This window comes from Hemibagrus wyckioides, linkage group LG15, assembly GCF_019097595.1.
Source record: "Hemibagrus wyckioides isolate EC202008001 linkage group LG15, SWU_Hwy_1.0, whole genome shotgun sequence".
Classification (NCBI taxonomy): Eukaryota; Metazoa; Chordata; class Actinopteri; order Siluriformes; family Bagridae; genus Hemibagrus; species Hemibagrus wyckioides.
In genome coordinates this window covers 19,816,642-19,831,931 of record NC_080724.1, presented here as the reverse complement: position 1 = coordinate 19,831,931, position 15,290 = coordinate 19,816,642, and the positions used below count along the sequence as shown (strand labels likewise).

The following is a 15,290-nucleotide window of genomic DNA, read 5'->3' as shown; positions in this document are numbered from 1 at the left end:
ACAGTTTGCTGCTAGCTAAAAACAGTGGCTGATAAAAACCAAGCTCGGAGCAACCAGCTCCAGTTTAAACATTAACCTAAATCAAATCAGCTGAGGCTGGCTGTTGATTTATCAAGAATAAAGCATTCTTCACTTACAGTTCACTTCCATTTATTTGTATGGAGCTTTTAACAATGGGCATTCTCTCAAAGCAGCTTTACAGGAGTATAGAAACATATAATAAAAATGCTAAAGTTTAAAGTTGCTATTAATCACCAACAATTATTCTTAATGAGTTACGGTGGTGAGGAAAAACTCCCTGAGATGATTATGAAGAAGAAACCTTGAGAGGAACCAGGCTCAGAACGGGAACCTCATCCTCATTTGGGTGACACTGGACAGTAAATGATGTAATTGTAGATAATGTCATTTCTACAACAGTTTATAGTCACGAGGAATTGTGCAACCAAGAGCTGCTGAGGAACTAACAGGTCAGTGTAGTTTCTGAGTTTATTATTGACTTAGCTGAAAGCCGACAGCAGCATTGCATGGGTTAGTAAATACTAATTCTACTCTACACATGATAAAAATAATAGCTGTCCATCTGTCGATGATTGCGCTCCCTCATCCTCCCTCTACGACTTGGCCATAAATGAGGATAAATGACTTGAAACACCTTCATAATTCTGTTTGCATGGGTCATTGTAATAAATCCTGTGTTAGAGAGGAAGCAACAGGGGAATAAAATGTTCCATCCTGTCATTAATATTTACACTGTGTACATATCCCTCTCTCTCTCACACACACCCACATATCTGTCTGAAATCATTTATGTTTATGCATCCATTTAGAAACTGTTTAAATCTATCTATCTAGTTCTGCCTGCTTGTCTTTCTATTTATCTATCAGTTTAGTTCTATCTATCTATCTATCTATCTATCTATCTATCTATCTATCTATCTATCTTTATGTCAGTCAACATTAATTTAAATTTTCATGTCCTATCTATCTCTATTCTGTCTGTTTTACTACCTCTCTCTTTAGCTGCTTGTCTGTCTGTCTCTCTATCTTTCCATCTGTCTGTCTCATCTGTCTCTCTCCCCATGTCTTTCTTTGTCAAAGAGATCAAGCTACTTGAATTAAAAGTAAAGTTAATAAACCACACATTACTTTAAATAAAAATGAATTTATTTATTAATAAAAAGGTCATTAAAATAAGCAGTCAGTGGGGTTCAGAAGTAAATACATGATGAGTCAGTTTGAGTTCGCGGAGCTCAGAGTGCGCAGGACGTTTAAGACCACAGACACGAAGCCCTCGACTGCTTCCCGCTCCTCAGGGTGTTGTTTGATGGACAGTGAGAGGTTGCCGTCAGCTCCGTCCTGCAGGAGCTCGGCGAGGATCACGCTGCCACTGCTCCAGCTGTACATGTAGAGCTTCCAGGGCCGAGCATCGCTTCGACTATACGCCAAGATCTGGATCTTCACCAGCTGGAAGGCGGAGTTAAGAGTGTCAGGTGAGACGGAGGGACGAGGGACGCCCAGACACTGACAACGCACCGCCTGTAGCTCCATCCACAGCTTCTCAAAGGCATCATGGGATACCAGAGGATTCAGAGATAGCATTGGTTCTTCTGAGGTCAGAGGTGTACCTTCGGTGTCTCCTGCTAACGTGGACAGGAACGGAAATGTTCTATGATCTAGCAGTCTAGCATTAGCATAGTGCTGATAAGTTGCATATTCATATTATATTAAAACCTGTATTTATGCTAAGCAGAAAGCAAAAGGCACATCTAGCTTACCTTCACTCAGGGTTCCATTCTGATAGTCCTGATCCGGATCATGTATTCTGATTTCCCCGCCTCCATCCGAGATCTCAGCAGGAACGTCCTGCGCACGACTCTCGGCTCCTAAAAGGGGATCCAGTGTGTTAAAACTGGAAGCCCAGTGATTGACAGGTTCCTCGGTTGGTCCAGTAATAATGGTCATGGACGGGTCGGATTTAGGTCCCAGGAGAACCTTGCGGGTTTCATTCACGCCACACTGCAGGAGTCTGTAGTACAGCAGAGCTCGATCCCGCACACACATATTACTGTCCTCCTCTGTGGAACAAACAGAATTAGAAACTCCAAATGACACGCTGATCTCTGTATATATTCACCCTACATTCACAAGGCAATCTATCTGAGTGCTCCAAGCAACACTGAGTGAGCCTGCAGCTCCTGAGAGAGAGAGAGAGAGAGAGAGAGAGAGAGAGATACATCTTGGTTTTTAACAGTAAAGTGTTTTAGAGCACAGCAGTGCCTTCTGGGTAAATTGTTATTGTCTTTTCTGATATTCCCATTTAACACTCATCTAACGTTCATGTAATCTGACTAACACTCATCTAACGCTCATCTAACGTTCATGTAATCTGACTAACACTCATCTAACGCTCATCTAACGTTCATGTAATCTGACTAACACTCATCTAACGTTTATCTAATGTCCATCTAACACTCAGCTAATGCTCATCTAACGTTTATCTAATGTCCATCTAACACTCAGCTAATGCTCATCTAACGTTTATCTAATGTCCATCTAACACTCAGCTAACGCTTACCCAAAGTCCATCTAACACTCAGCTAAGACTCATCTAACCTTTATCTAATATCCATCTAACACTCATCTAAGCTTTATCTAATGTCCATCTAACACTCAGCTAACGCTCATCTAACGTTTATCTAATGTCCATCTAACACTAATCTAACGCTCATCTTAAATTTATCCATCTAACGCTCATCTAACCTTTACCTAATGTCCATCTAACACTCAGCTAACGCTTACCCAAAGTCCATCTAACGCTCATCTAACCTTTACCTAATGTCCATCTAACACTCAGCTAACGCTTACCCAAAGTCCATCTAACACTCAGCTAAGAGTCATCTAACCTTTATCTAATGTCCATCTAACACTCAGCTAACGCTCATCTAACATTTATCTAATGTCCATCTAACACTCATCTAACCTTTATCTAATGTCCATCTAACACTCAGCTAACGCTCATCTAATGTCAATCTAACACTCATCTAACGCTCAGCTAACATTTATCTAAAGTCCATCTAACACTCATCTAAAGCTGGGCTGCAGAAAAGCTTCTTCCACAATGCTGTTAGCATGTATGGGCAAGTCTTATAGGTATGAATGTGTGTGTGTGTGTGTGTGTGAACAGTTAAACTCAGGCAGGACTGTGTGCTATGTTACTAGCACGTTCGTCACTGATGTAAACAGTGAGTTAGTGTATAACAAAGACAAATTAGTGAGTTATTAGTGAGCTGAGTTAAATGATCTAACTAAACATGGTAACTTTTTATCTTTACGTCTTACGCACCAATGCAGTAGTGCAAGAGACGCCCCAGCATGTCCTGAGTCTCTGCTGGCCGAGACAGAAATAATTTCACCGATGCTGTGAGCAGTTCCATCTTTACTGCAGAGGAAATCTCCATCTTTATTCCATCTATGCAGCCCTCCAGCACATAGGGGGCGTTACTGATCTGATCACCATGAACTCCAAGCAGCCATAACAGAGCCTGTTTTCCCTGAGAAGGAGCAGGAGAGAGAAATTCAGTCCTTTTTATAAAGGGAAGAACAGCAATGACTTCAAAAGCAAAGTCATAGTAACAATGTTTACTCATTTAACATCCATCCAACACTCACCTAACATCCATCTAACGTTCTGGTCTAACATCTAACGCTCATCCAAAATTCAGTTAACGACCGTCTAACGTTCATGCAACGCTTATCTAATGTCCATCTAATATTCACCCAACATTTACCTAACGCACATATAACATTCACCTAATACTTGTCTAGCGTCTGTCTAATGTTCATCCAGCATTCGTCTAACGTCCATCCAGCATTCGTCTAACGTTCGTCCAACACTCCTCTAACGTTCATCCAGCATTCGTCTAGCATTCATCTAACGTTCAACAAACACTCCTCTAACATTCATCCAGCATACATCAAACTTTCGTCTAACACTCCCCCAACGTTCCTCCAGCATTCGTCTAACGTTCCTCCAGCATTCGTCTAATGTTCTTCTAACACTCCTAACATTCATCGAAAATTCAAGCAACGCTTATCTAACATCCATCTAAAATTCACCCAACATTTACCTAACGCACATATAACATTCACCTAATGCTCGTCTAGCGTCTGTCTAATGTTCATCCAGCATCCTGCTAACGTCCATCAAGCATTCATCTAATGTCCATCCAGCATTTGTCTAACGTTTGTTCAACAGTCCTCTAATATTCATCCAGCATTCGTCTAACATTCATCCAACAGTCCTCTAATGTTCATCCAGCATTCGTCTAATGTTCGTCCAACACTCCTCTAACATTCTTACAGCATTCGTCTAACGTTCATCAAATACTTATCTAACGTTCCTCCAGCATTCATCTAAAACTCATCGACATTCATCCAGCATTCATTTAACGTTCAACCAACACTCCTCTAACGTTCATCCAGCATTCATCTAATGTTCACCCAACACTCCTCTAACGTTCATCCAGCATTCATCTAATGTTCACCCAACACTCCTCTAACGTTCATCCAACACTCTTCTAACGTTCATCCAGCATTCATCTAACGTTCTTCTAACACTCCTCTAACATTCATTCAGCACCCATCTAACGTTCATCCAGCATTCATCTAACGTTCACCCAACACTCCTCTAACGTTCATCCAACACTCCTCTAACGTTCATCCAGCATTCGTCTAACGTTCTTCTAACACTCCTCTAACATTCATATAACATTCATTCAGCACCCATCTAACTTTCATCCAGCATTCATCTAACGTTCACCCAACACTCCTCTATCGTTCATCCAGCATTCGTCTAACGTTCTTCTAACACTCCTCTAACATTCATATAACATTCATTCAGCACTCGTCTAACTTTTGTCTAACACTTCTCTAACGTTCATCCAGCATTCATCTAACGTTTGTCCAACACTCCTCTAACGTTCATCCAAAATCAACTTACGACTGTCTAATATTCATGCAACTCTTCTCTAAAGTCCATCTAAAATCCACCGAACATTTACTGAACGTCCATATAACATTCACCTAATGCACCTAATAACACTCATATAATGTTCATCCAGCACTCATCTAACGTTCATCCAGCACTCATGTAACATTCATCCTTCACTCATCTAACTTTCATTCAGCATTCATCTAATGTTTGCCTAACGTTCATCGAGCACTTATCTAAGGTCCATCTCCATTTCATCCAGCACTCATCTGTCATCTTTCTAATACTCAAAGTCTATCTATTGCTTAACCGTCACTCATCTAAAGTCTGTTTAACATTCATCTAACCCCCATCTAATGCTCATCCAGTGGCCATCTAATGTAAATCTAACGTTCATCTAACGTTTATTTAATGCCTACTTCCACATCCATCTAAAACATTCACCTGACACACCTTTAGCGTTCACCTGATCAAACACTCATCTGAATCCTTTTCCATTCAGGAAAAGAAAGAAAAAAGGCCCATTGTACGCAACAGACACACCATCTAAACTTGGCAAAGAGAAATTTCAACATGTAAATATATGCAAATCAGTTTACACAGGTCAGGTAATGCAAATTAGGGAGACACACACAAAAGGCAGACAGACGGAATAATGATCAGTTTGCAAATTCCGACTTCTTTTCCTCGTTCTTCTGTGTTCGGGTGTCTATAGAACTATGTACAGAATAAAACATGGCAAAATGCGTGGATCGTGTTTGTCTACCTCATCATCCTGAGGGAGATCATCACACCCCTCGACGGCATGACACACAGCTGTGGTGCTTTGGGGGCAAAACCATGCCAGATCTCTGTACGTCTGTAACACAGCTACACACACACACACACACACACACACAAACAATATAGTATACTGTTGTTTAAAAACTATAAATTTTTCCTAAACATTTATTATTAAAGTTCAATTATGTGGAGTGTCAATTATACAAATTCCTGAGCTGTTTCTATAGAAACAAAAACTTACATTAATATAAATCTGGGATTTAATGGTAGCTGGAACTACAGTCAGAGATAAAGAAAATTAATCAGCATCTTCTGACCAATCAGATTTAAGAATTCAACAGCGCTGAGGTATAAGCAACTGCATCATACAGGTCTATATGGATACAAATGATCTGTTAAGCCTAATTTATATCGTTTATAAATGACCTGATTTTAACATACTATTTAAAAAATATCACTATTATCACTATTAAGTACTAAATGCAGGAAAACACTGATCAGGCATAACATTATGACCACCTGCCTAATATTGTGAAGGTCCCTTTTTTGCTGCCTAAACAGCCCTGACCCATCCTGCACTGTGTATTCTGCCATCTTTCTATTAGAACCAGCATTAACTTCTTCAGCAATCTGAGCAACAGTAGATCATCTGTTGGATCGGATCGCACGGGCCCACGTGCGTCAATGAGCCTTGCCCGCCCTATCGCCGGGTCACCACTGTTCCTTCCTTCGGACCACTTTTGATAGATACTGACCACTGCAGACCGGGAACACCCCACAAGAGCTGCAGTTTTGGAGATGCTCTGATCCAGTGGTCTAGCCATCACAATTTGGTCCTTCGTCAAACTCGCTCAAATCCTTACTCTTGTCCATTTTTCCTGCTTCTAACATCAACTTTGAGGACAAAATGTTCACTTGCTGCCTAATATATCCCACCCACTAACAGGTGCCATGATGAGGAGATCATCAGTCTTATTCACTTCACCTGCCACTGCTCATAATGTTATGCCTGATCGGTGTACATTTGATCATTAAAATAAAGGAACTAATCTCAACAAATATCTGTGTTTAACAAGGACTAGGGTAGAGATTTTTTTTAACCCACAAACAGCATGTTGGCTGACTAGCATCCATGCTAATTCCATGAGGAAATCTGAGTAACTATTATTACTCTTGTAAGTGATTATTTGCATATCTCGGTGACCTTATCAGGTAAAACTGCACTCTTTGGAAATCCTTGGGAGATTTTTACATACATATTAAATATATGAATGTTTTAATCTTGAACTGTAATGGAAAAATTGTGGAAAATAAGGTTTTAAGTACATGACGTTAAACCGATTCACATGTTAATGTAAAAATGATAATATGTCTTATTAAAGTTCTATTTAATTTAATGGCCGGTAAATAAACCCTTTCTTTTAATAATAAAAGTCAAAGGTCAGTGCCTAAAAATTGGAGAAAGGTTTTATAATGTTTAAAAGGAAAGTAAAAGCCTTGGATTATGTCTGCCGTCACCTGATTGGCTAAACTCGGTCTCATTTACAGAATGTTAGGCTCTACTGAGGTTTCACAAGACAAGAGGAGTCAGATTTCAGAGTCCTGAAAAGTCGACTGAGAAGGCAGCAATAACATGTGTCCTTCTGCGAAAGGGCAGATCTTTACAGACTGAATGTACCGACAACTTGTAAGCTTGTAAGAGCGGCGATATTTGGTAAAAAAAACAGAATAAGTAATAATAGCATAGGTATTGATTATGATCCTGAAACATTAATATTAGCAGCTCCTGAATAAAACTGTTAAAATGAGGAAATTAAAGAGTGGTGAAAGGCTTCAGTAAAGCATGAATAGCTTCAGTGAAGCGTGTGTGTGTGTGTGTGTGTGTGTGTATTATCTCTTACCAGAAGTGATATGTTCTTGCTTTAGTGCCAATAATCCTGTCAGGATCTCCAAACACTTCTCAGTATACGTCCTCCCGATACGACCTTCACAGCAAGACAGGGGTTTTAATCAGTCAGTCAGCCAAGGACCGTTTCCCAGCAAGTCTATCTTAATTTATCTAATCTTCAATGATTTTTTTACTATTCCATTTCATAAGCATGGATCGGGTCATATCACTCCTACAGACAGACACATGGCATGATAGAAATGGTTAAAATGAATAAAAGAGTGATTGCAAACAGTAAATAAACCAATAGTTTAAAATCGTCTGCGGTTCTTCCTTCTGAAACTATGCAAGGTTTCATGCATAGACAAAGTTACAAACAAAAACACAGCTGTTGTGTAGGTGTGACAAACCTAGGGAAATCTTCCATCACACACACATACACACACACAGAGTCAAATGAACATCCAAAAGTGGAAGTGGCTTTGGTGTAGATGAGAAGGTGTCAAAGATGGCTTTGAGAAACGTTTTGTGAAACGTTGTAATACGTTTCATTCGACTTCTTTGTGAATCTGAATCGTTGTTAAAAATATCAATATTAACCCTGCCTTCGTGTGCTGTGCTCCCACGTCTGGAGCGGTAATTACGAGCATGGCATTTTTTACATGCATTGTAGCCGGAAAGAACATGAAACACGGATGACGCCAGGTTCATTTATCCGTATTTCTTTTCTTTTTACTCATCCTTATTTCTTGATAGCTAAGTCACTGAGAGATGATGAAATCTGGGTCAAATACAAGGTGTAAAAATGTACAACATGCATAGAAAGGTTGATGATCTACATATATGGATATGAACAAAGTTCATTAAGAGCAGAAAGTGTAATCTGATCCTCCATATTGTAAGTTTAGCACTCCTCCCATCTCGGAAAAACTCAGGGTTTCAAAATGATCTCAGAGTTTCCTGGTCATAATTACGACCTGAGGGCTGGTTTATGTGCTACTTTCTAGAGGGAAACTCATATTTATGATACTTCAGATAACGCGTGAAGGCAGCATGCTTACTGTGAGATGTTCCTCTGATGATAGAGCGAACGCTTCATATGCATTCAAATAGAATTTTAAAGTAATTTCAAATATATCCAAAAGAAACATAAATGTTTGCCTTTTTAAAAAAAAAACAACTGTAAATACACAAACCTGTATGTCGATAAACGTATATCAGATTAAGAATAAATGTGTGTGTATTGCATTGTGTGTATGTTAAACAGACTCAGAGAGTTACCTATTGCCTTAATGGCAGCCTGCGCTAGTTCAGTAGAGACGTCTGTGCAGTAACTATTCAGTTCCTCCAGGATCAGCGCTACGTTCTCGTCGTTCACCAGCTCCACCAGAATCTCCATTTTGCGGAGTTTAACGTAGGTCGGTTCAGAGAAGGCGCAGAAGAAGCGTTTGTAATGGCTGCCGTATGCGGTCGGCTGACTGCGGAGGACTTGCTGCACGTGGCAGAGCGCGGTAAAGCGCATTTCCCGCGCCGCAGCACCACAGGCGGCCAGTAGGGGGCCCCGAGCACGCATGAGGGCGTCAGCCTGCACTGTAGGGTGGGCGGCGGCTAGATGCAGGAAAAGGCGGACTGTGGCGGCCATGACTGGTGGCTGGGCGCTGAGCAGGAAGGTGTCGATCAGGCTGAGGATGTCGAAGAGCTCGTCATCGTTACGGGGACGATAACGCAGAAGGAACGTTAGAACTTCACTCTGTGACCAGCTGTCTAAATCCTTCAGCCTAGAATGGAGGACAAAATTATTAGAGATAAATAACACAATGTTTATAAACTTTTTCTGAGACAATATTATAATCAATACAAAGTCTCAATACATGAACAAAAGTTACATTTAAAACAAAGGCCACACCTCTTTCACTGTGACTTACATATAGGCCATGCCTCCTTCAGTTGGACTGACAGGCACATAGGCCACGCCTCCTTCACTGAGACTGACAGACACAGAGGCCACACCTCCTTCAGTGAGACTGACAGGCACAGATGCCACACCTCTTTTGCTGAGACTGACAGTCACAGAGGCCACACCTTCTTCACTGAGACGGACAGACACAGAGGCCACACCTCCTTAATTAAGACTGACAGGCACAGAGGTCAGGCCTCCTTCAGTTGGAATGACAGGCACATAGGCCACACCTCCTTCACTGAGACTGACAGTCACAGAGGCCATACTCCCTTAATTAAGACTGATAGGCACAGAGGCCACACCTCCTACATTAAAACTAACAGACACAGAGGCCACACATCCTTCACCGAAACTCACAGGCACAGAGGCCACACAACTCTAATTAAGACTGACAGACACAGAGGCCACACCTCCTTCTTTAATACTAATAGACCTGGAGACCACACCTTCTTCACTGAGACTGACTGGCACAGAGGCCATGCCTTCTTCAGTTGGACTGACAGGCACATAGGCCACACCTCCTTCACTGACACTGACAGACACAGAGGCCACACCCCCTTAATTAAGACTGACAGATACAGAGGTGACAACTCCTACGCTAAGACTAACGAACAAAAAGGCCAAACCTCCTTCACTGAGACTGACATGCACAGAGGCCACACCTCATTCACAGAGACTGACAGGCACAGAGGCCACACCTCCCTTACCAAGACTGACAGGCACAGAGGCCACACCTCCTTCACTGAGGCTGACATAGAGGCCACACCTCCTTTACTAAGACTGACAGACACCAAGGCCACACCTCCTTTGTTAAGATTGACAGGCACAGAGGCCACTCCCCTTTCATTAAGATTGACAGGCACAGAGGCCACTCCCTCTTAATTAAGACTGACAGACACAGAGGCCACACCTTCATTAAGATTGACAGACACTGAGGCCACACCTCCTTCATTGAGACTGACAGGCACAGAGGCCACACCTCCTTCATTGAGACTGACAAGCACAGAGACCCTTCATTTTGACTGACAGTTACTGAGACATCCTGATTCATCTCAGCTGATTCTGTCCAGAAAGAAAATCCCACACAGACAGGAGAGCAGTGTAGAATCAGACCTGTTGAGGAGATGGTGTGCGATGGGCTTGTTGATGACGACGCCTCCTTCATGATGCAAAATCTCCTCTAGTGCACGCAGACAGTTTACCATCACTACAGGGTCAGGGTCTCTCAGCAGAGAGTACAGCTCATTCACCATGCCACCATCTGCAGCAAAGACGATCATCAGCATCATCACACCATCATCATCATCATCAACATCAACATCAAGAACAAACAGCCTCCAAGTAAATAAGCAACGGGTGAGAAAGAAAGAAAGAAAGAAAGAAAGTAAGAAAGAAAGAAAGAAAGAAAGAAAGAAAGAAAGAGTGTGTGTTTTCAATATTTTCAATATCTTCAGGATATTTATTAGTGCTTTCTGTATTTCTTCTGTATTCTGTCATGTTTATTAGCGTGACTGAGACTTTGTCGCCCCCTTGTGGTTCAAAACTGTTCTACACATACTGAATAATCTGTAATTCTAAATAACACACAATTTTCTAATATGTACACTACCGGTCGAAAGTTTTAGAACACCCCAAATTTTTCCAGTTATTTACTGCAATTCAAGTCGTTCAAGTCCAATGAATAGCGTGAAATGGTACAAAGGTAAGTGGTGAACTGCCAGAGGTTAAAAAAAAAGGTAAGGTTCCCCAAAACTGAAAAATAATGTACATTTCAGAATTATACAAAAAGGCCTTTTTCAGGGAACACAAAATGGGTTAACAATTTAAAGCTGTTCTGCAGCAATGGAGGTTGATCAAGCCTTGAAAGCTGGTGCTACTAATTCCTAAAGGTGTTCCAACTTTTCTGGATTACTTACAACCCCCTCTGTCTGCATAAAAGCAGTGTTGGAACACACTGTGGTACCATACCCTCGTGAGCATCAGTTGAACTTACTTATTGTACTGCAGAAAGTAGTGTGTTGCTACAAAAATGGCGAGAAAAAGGCAATTAACAATGGAAGAGAGACAGACCATCATAACACTTAAAAATGTAGGTCTTTCCTACAGAGAAACTGCAAAGAAAGTCAAGGTGTCAGTGAGTACAGTTTCCATCACCATCAAAAGGCACTCAGAAACTGGGGCAAACTCTGACAGGAAGAGGTCTGGCAGACCCAAAGCCACAACTGAATCAGAGGACAAGTTTCTGAGAGTGAACAGCTTGCGTGATAGGCAGCTCACAGGACAACAGCTTCAAGCACAGCTTAATAGTGGTCGTAGTAAGCAAGTCTCAGTTTCAGCTGTGAAGAGAAGACTTCGAGCTGCAGGTTTGACAGGACGAGTTGCAGCAAGAAAGCCATTACTAAGACGTCAGAATAAGACAAAGAGGCTTGCCTGGGCCATGAAACACCGCCATTGGACTACTGAAGACTGGAAGAAGGTATTATGGACTGATGAATCAAAATTTGAAATCTTCGGTTCATCATGCAGGATCTTTGTACGCCGTTGAGTAGGTGAAAGGATGGCTCCACAGTGTGTGGCATCAACTGTCAAACATGGAGGAGGAAGTGTGATGGTCTGGGGCTGTTTTGCTGGATCCAGGGTCGGTGACTTGTACAGAGTGAGAGGCACCCTGAACCAAAACGGCTACCACAGCATTCTGCAGCGCCATGCAATACCCTCTGGTATGCACCTAGTTGGTCAGGGGTTCATCCTACAGCAAGATAATGACCCAAAACATAAGTCCAAGCTATGCCAGAACTACCTCAGGAAAAAAGAACAAGATGGTAAGCTTGAAAACATGGAGTGGCCAGCACAGTCTCCAGACTTAAACCCCATGGAGCTGGTTTGGGATGAACTGGACAGAAGAGTGAAAGCAAAGCAACCTACAAGTGCCACACATTTATGGAAACTTCTGCAACAGATTTGGGAAGAACTTTCTGAAGAATATTTGATTTCTATTGTAGAAAGAATGCCACGAGTGTGTTCAGCTGTTATATCTGCCAAAGGTGGCTACTTTGATGAGTCGAAAGTTTAGAATACATTTTGGTCTATAAATTGATTCCATGATTTCTTTTTTAACTCCAGTTGCTTATTTGTACTATGCTTTCATTTCAGAGTGCAATGAGACATTAAACTGAATAATTTTCAGTAAAAAAACTGCAAAAATTGGGGTGTTCTAAAACTTTTGACCAGTAGTGTACGTGAAAGAATTATCCATGTTTTATGTTACTAAATGTGTTATATCTAATATTAACGTCTTTCTGTAATATCTCACACACAGTGTTTTTCCTTCGGGATTAATAAAGTTCTATCTTATCTTAGCTTAGCTTATCATAGCTTGCTGTTGTCCTGGAAACAAGTCAGCCAGATTTGTCTGCATTTGATCTACATATTCCAGTTTGAGGTGTATTATGAGGGAATGCAAACCTCTCTCCTTCAGGTTAAATTTTAAAAAATCACATTATTTCACTGGTATAGCAGACGTGTGATAATCTTCAGTACAGAAGCGAGCTGTAACAGTTGTACACTCTGACTGTCTGGACACTATGTCTTCACTTTAGTACCGATCTCTGCATTGGGTTGGAGGCTGTGTATTTTGGCGCATCCTAACACGGCCACTCTCCTCACATACGACGATTTATCCCTCAGAGCGTTCATGACAGGCTGATGGATGTACTCGATTATTCCGGGCATCCTGCAATCAAAGAAAACAGGAGAAGAATAGAATAAACCAGGGCACCTCATCACAGTGATGTCATCACGACAAGCTCGTTTCTCGACGTCCGTACCTGAGGTTGCACATGTTGCGGAGCGCCAGGCCACGGATCATCGGGTTGGGATTGTCGCAGTCCTTCCTCAGAGTGTTTATTGCCAGTAGAGCCATGTCGGGTTTCACGCCAGCGAAGGTCACCATGTAGAGAAACACCAGCTTCTTCTGCACCACGTCCACCGTCGCGCTCGCCTTCACCATCTCCATAAACACGCTCGACACGTCCACGCCCTCCGTCATACACCTGCAAATGAAATGGCATACACACAGACATTCTTATATAAAAGAACAAACTCCATAAAATAATACATCATACTGCAAGCAGCAGTCATAGGGCAAACGCTCATTTAATAAAATCGTAAATGAACTGTGATGTGTGTGTGTGTGTCCTTGTTACCAGAGCACTGACCTGATGACCCGTGTGATGTAATTTCTGTAGCGAAGTCGGTCTGCTTGGACATTTGGATTGGACAGTGCCCGCTTTAGGTCCTTCACCATCTCCTCACACCCGAAATACGGCATCGTCCTGCTGAAAGCAAACAGGACACGGACACACACACACACACACACCACATTTGTGTGAGTGGATGGCAACATATTTAAAAATTCAGTTTTTAGTCAAGAGAAAAGTATTTTATTGCTTATTACATATTTATAAATACTTTAAAATAGTCTAGAAAGAAAGAAAGAAAGAAAGAAAGAAAGAAAGAAAGAAAGAAAGAATTTGATTGTCTTGCTATTGATTGCTATTTAAACAATTGCTAGGCGGATCGTCATCCTGATTCAGCCAATCAGATTGCAACCGGAAGTAGTGCAGGATATCCAAAGGATACACGATACGCCGTGACATCAGCTAATTAGCCGGTTAGCGATAACTAGCGTCAAATAAAAACTCTCGGTTTTAGACTATTTGTCATAATTTAGCCTTTAATCACAGAGTTAAACAACAGCTTACCTGATTATTTGTTTAATCCCGATAAAAATTATTACGATTTTTTAAATGTAAACATTGGGTGGAAAACAGGCTTTAAATCTCTGGATACATTTTTGTTTATGTAAAGAGTCTGTGGCGTGAAGCCGGAAACAGGAGTAAAGCTTCCGGTTGCAGTGCAATTCAATATAAAAGTCTTCTATAGCGCCCTCAGCGACCACGCCCACCAGGATAGCCACGGTTTTATATCATTGGATAAAGGAGATAAAGGGGATGATTTCCTCTAAGTGGACAAAGTGGAGCTAAACTGTGCCAGTAAAATAAATAAATGGCACCACAAGGGAAAAAAATTGTTTTTGAAATTTTAATTTTTAATTGATTTTTTTTATTTATTTATTTTTTATTTAAATTTTTAGTGTGTGAAAGCCATTTGTTTGTTTGTTTACTAAATAAATAAATGGTTTTAATAAACTAAATTTATTTATTTACTAAATTAATAAGTGGCTTTCACAAACGAAATGTATTTATTTATGTATCTATTTATTTATTTAATTAATAAATAAATGGTTTTCATAAACGAAATGTATTAAATAAATAAATAAATAAATAAGTAAGTAAGTAAGTAAGTAAGTAAATAAATGGCTTTCACAAACAAAATTTATTTAATAAATAAATAAATGGCTTTCACAACCAAATTAAATAACAAATGTCCATACCATTTTAAGCAGCTTTATTAAAGAAGAAAACGATGCTTTTATTATATTATATTATATTATATTATATTATATTATATTATATTATATTATATTATATTATATTATATTATATTATATTATATTATTTTTTTGATGCACAAACTCTATAGGTGTTTAAATACCGAGTAAAAGCTGGCCTTTTCTTTGAAAATGTGTTATATGGAAAACATTT

The 15,290-nt window shown here is 40.5% G+C and overlaps 1 protein-coding gene across 3 annotated transcripts; it reads right to left on the bottom strand.

The window, feature by feature from the left end:
- Window positions 1-1,149: 1,149 nt before the first annotated feature.
- ap4b1 (adaptor related protein complex 4 subunit beta 1) lies at window positions 1,150-14,545 on the bottom strand. Of its 3 annotated transcripts, none has more exons than XM_058410482.1 (11): window positions 14,388-14,545; window positions 13,842-13,961; window positions 13,452-13,676; window positions 13,227-13,357; window positions 10,738-10,885; window positions 8,946-9,442; window positions 7,678-7,761; window positions 5,760-5,863; window positions 3,347-3,554; window positions 1,779-2,078; window positions 1,150-1,643 (listed from the first exon to the last, which is right to left on the bottom strand). In XM_058410482.1, exons 2-11 carry the CDS (start codon window positions 13,952-13,954, stop codon window positions 1,234-1,236), a joined length of 2,220 nt encoding a protein of 739 aa, XP_058266465.1. In that variant the 5' UTR covers window positions 13,955-13,961; window positions 14,388-14,545; the 3' UTR covers window positions 1,150-1,233. The 3 variants fall into 3 exon arrangements, with proteins under 3 accessions (XP_058266465.1, XP_058266467.1, XP_058266466.1); XM_058410484.1 differs by having other exon boundaries at window positions 1,150-1,640; XM_058410483.1 differs by having other exon boundaries at window positions 13,842-13,958.
- Window positions 14,546-15,290: the final 745 nt, after the last annotated feature.

Bases quoted from the DNA above. Each gene is read 5' to 3' on its own strand.
- ap4b1 (XM_058410482.1), bottom strand. From the start codon at position 13,954: ATGCCGTATTTCGGGTGTGAGGAGATGGTGAAGGACCTAAAGCGGGCA. The intron at 13,358-13,451 runs GTACGGACGTCG...CTTTGATTGCAG, and splicing joins CGCAACATGTGCAACCTCAG to GATGCCCGGAATAATCGAGT. The intron at 5,864-7,677 runs GTAAGAGATAAT...GTGTGTGTGTAG, and splicing joins GCAAGAACATATCACTTCTG to CTGTGTTACAGACGTACAGA.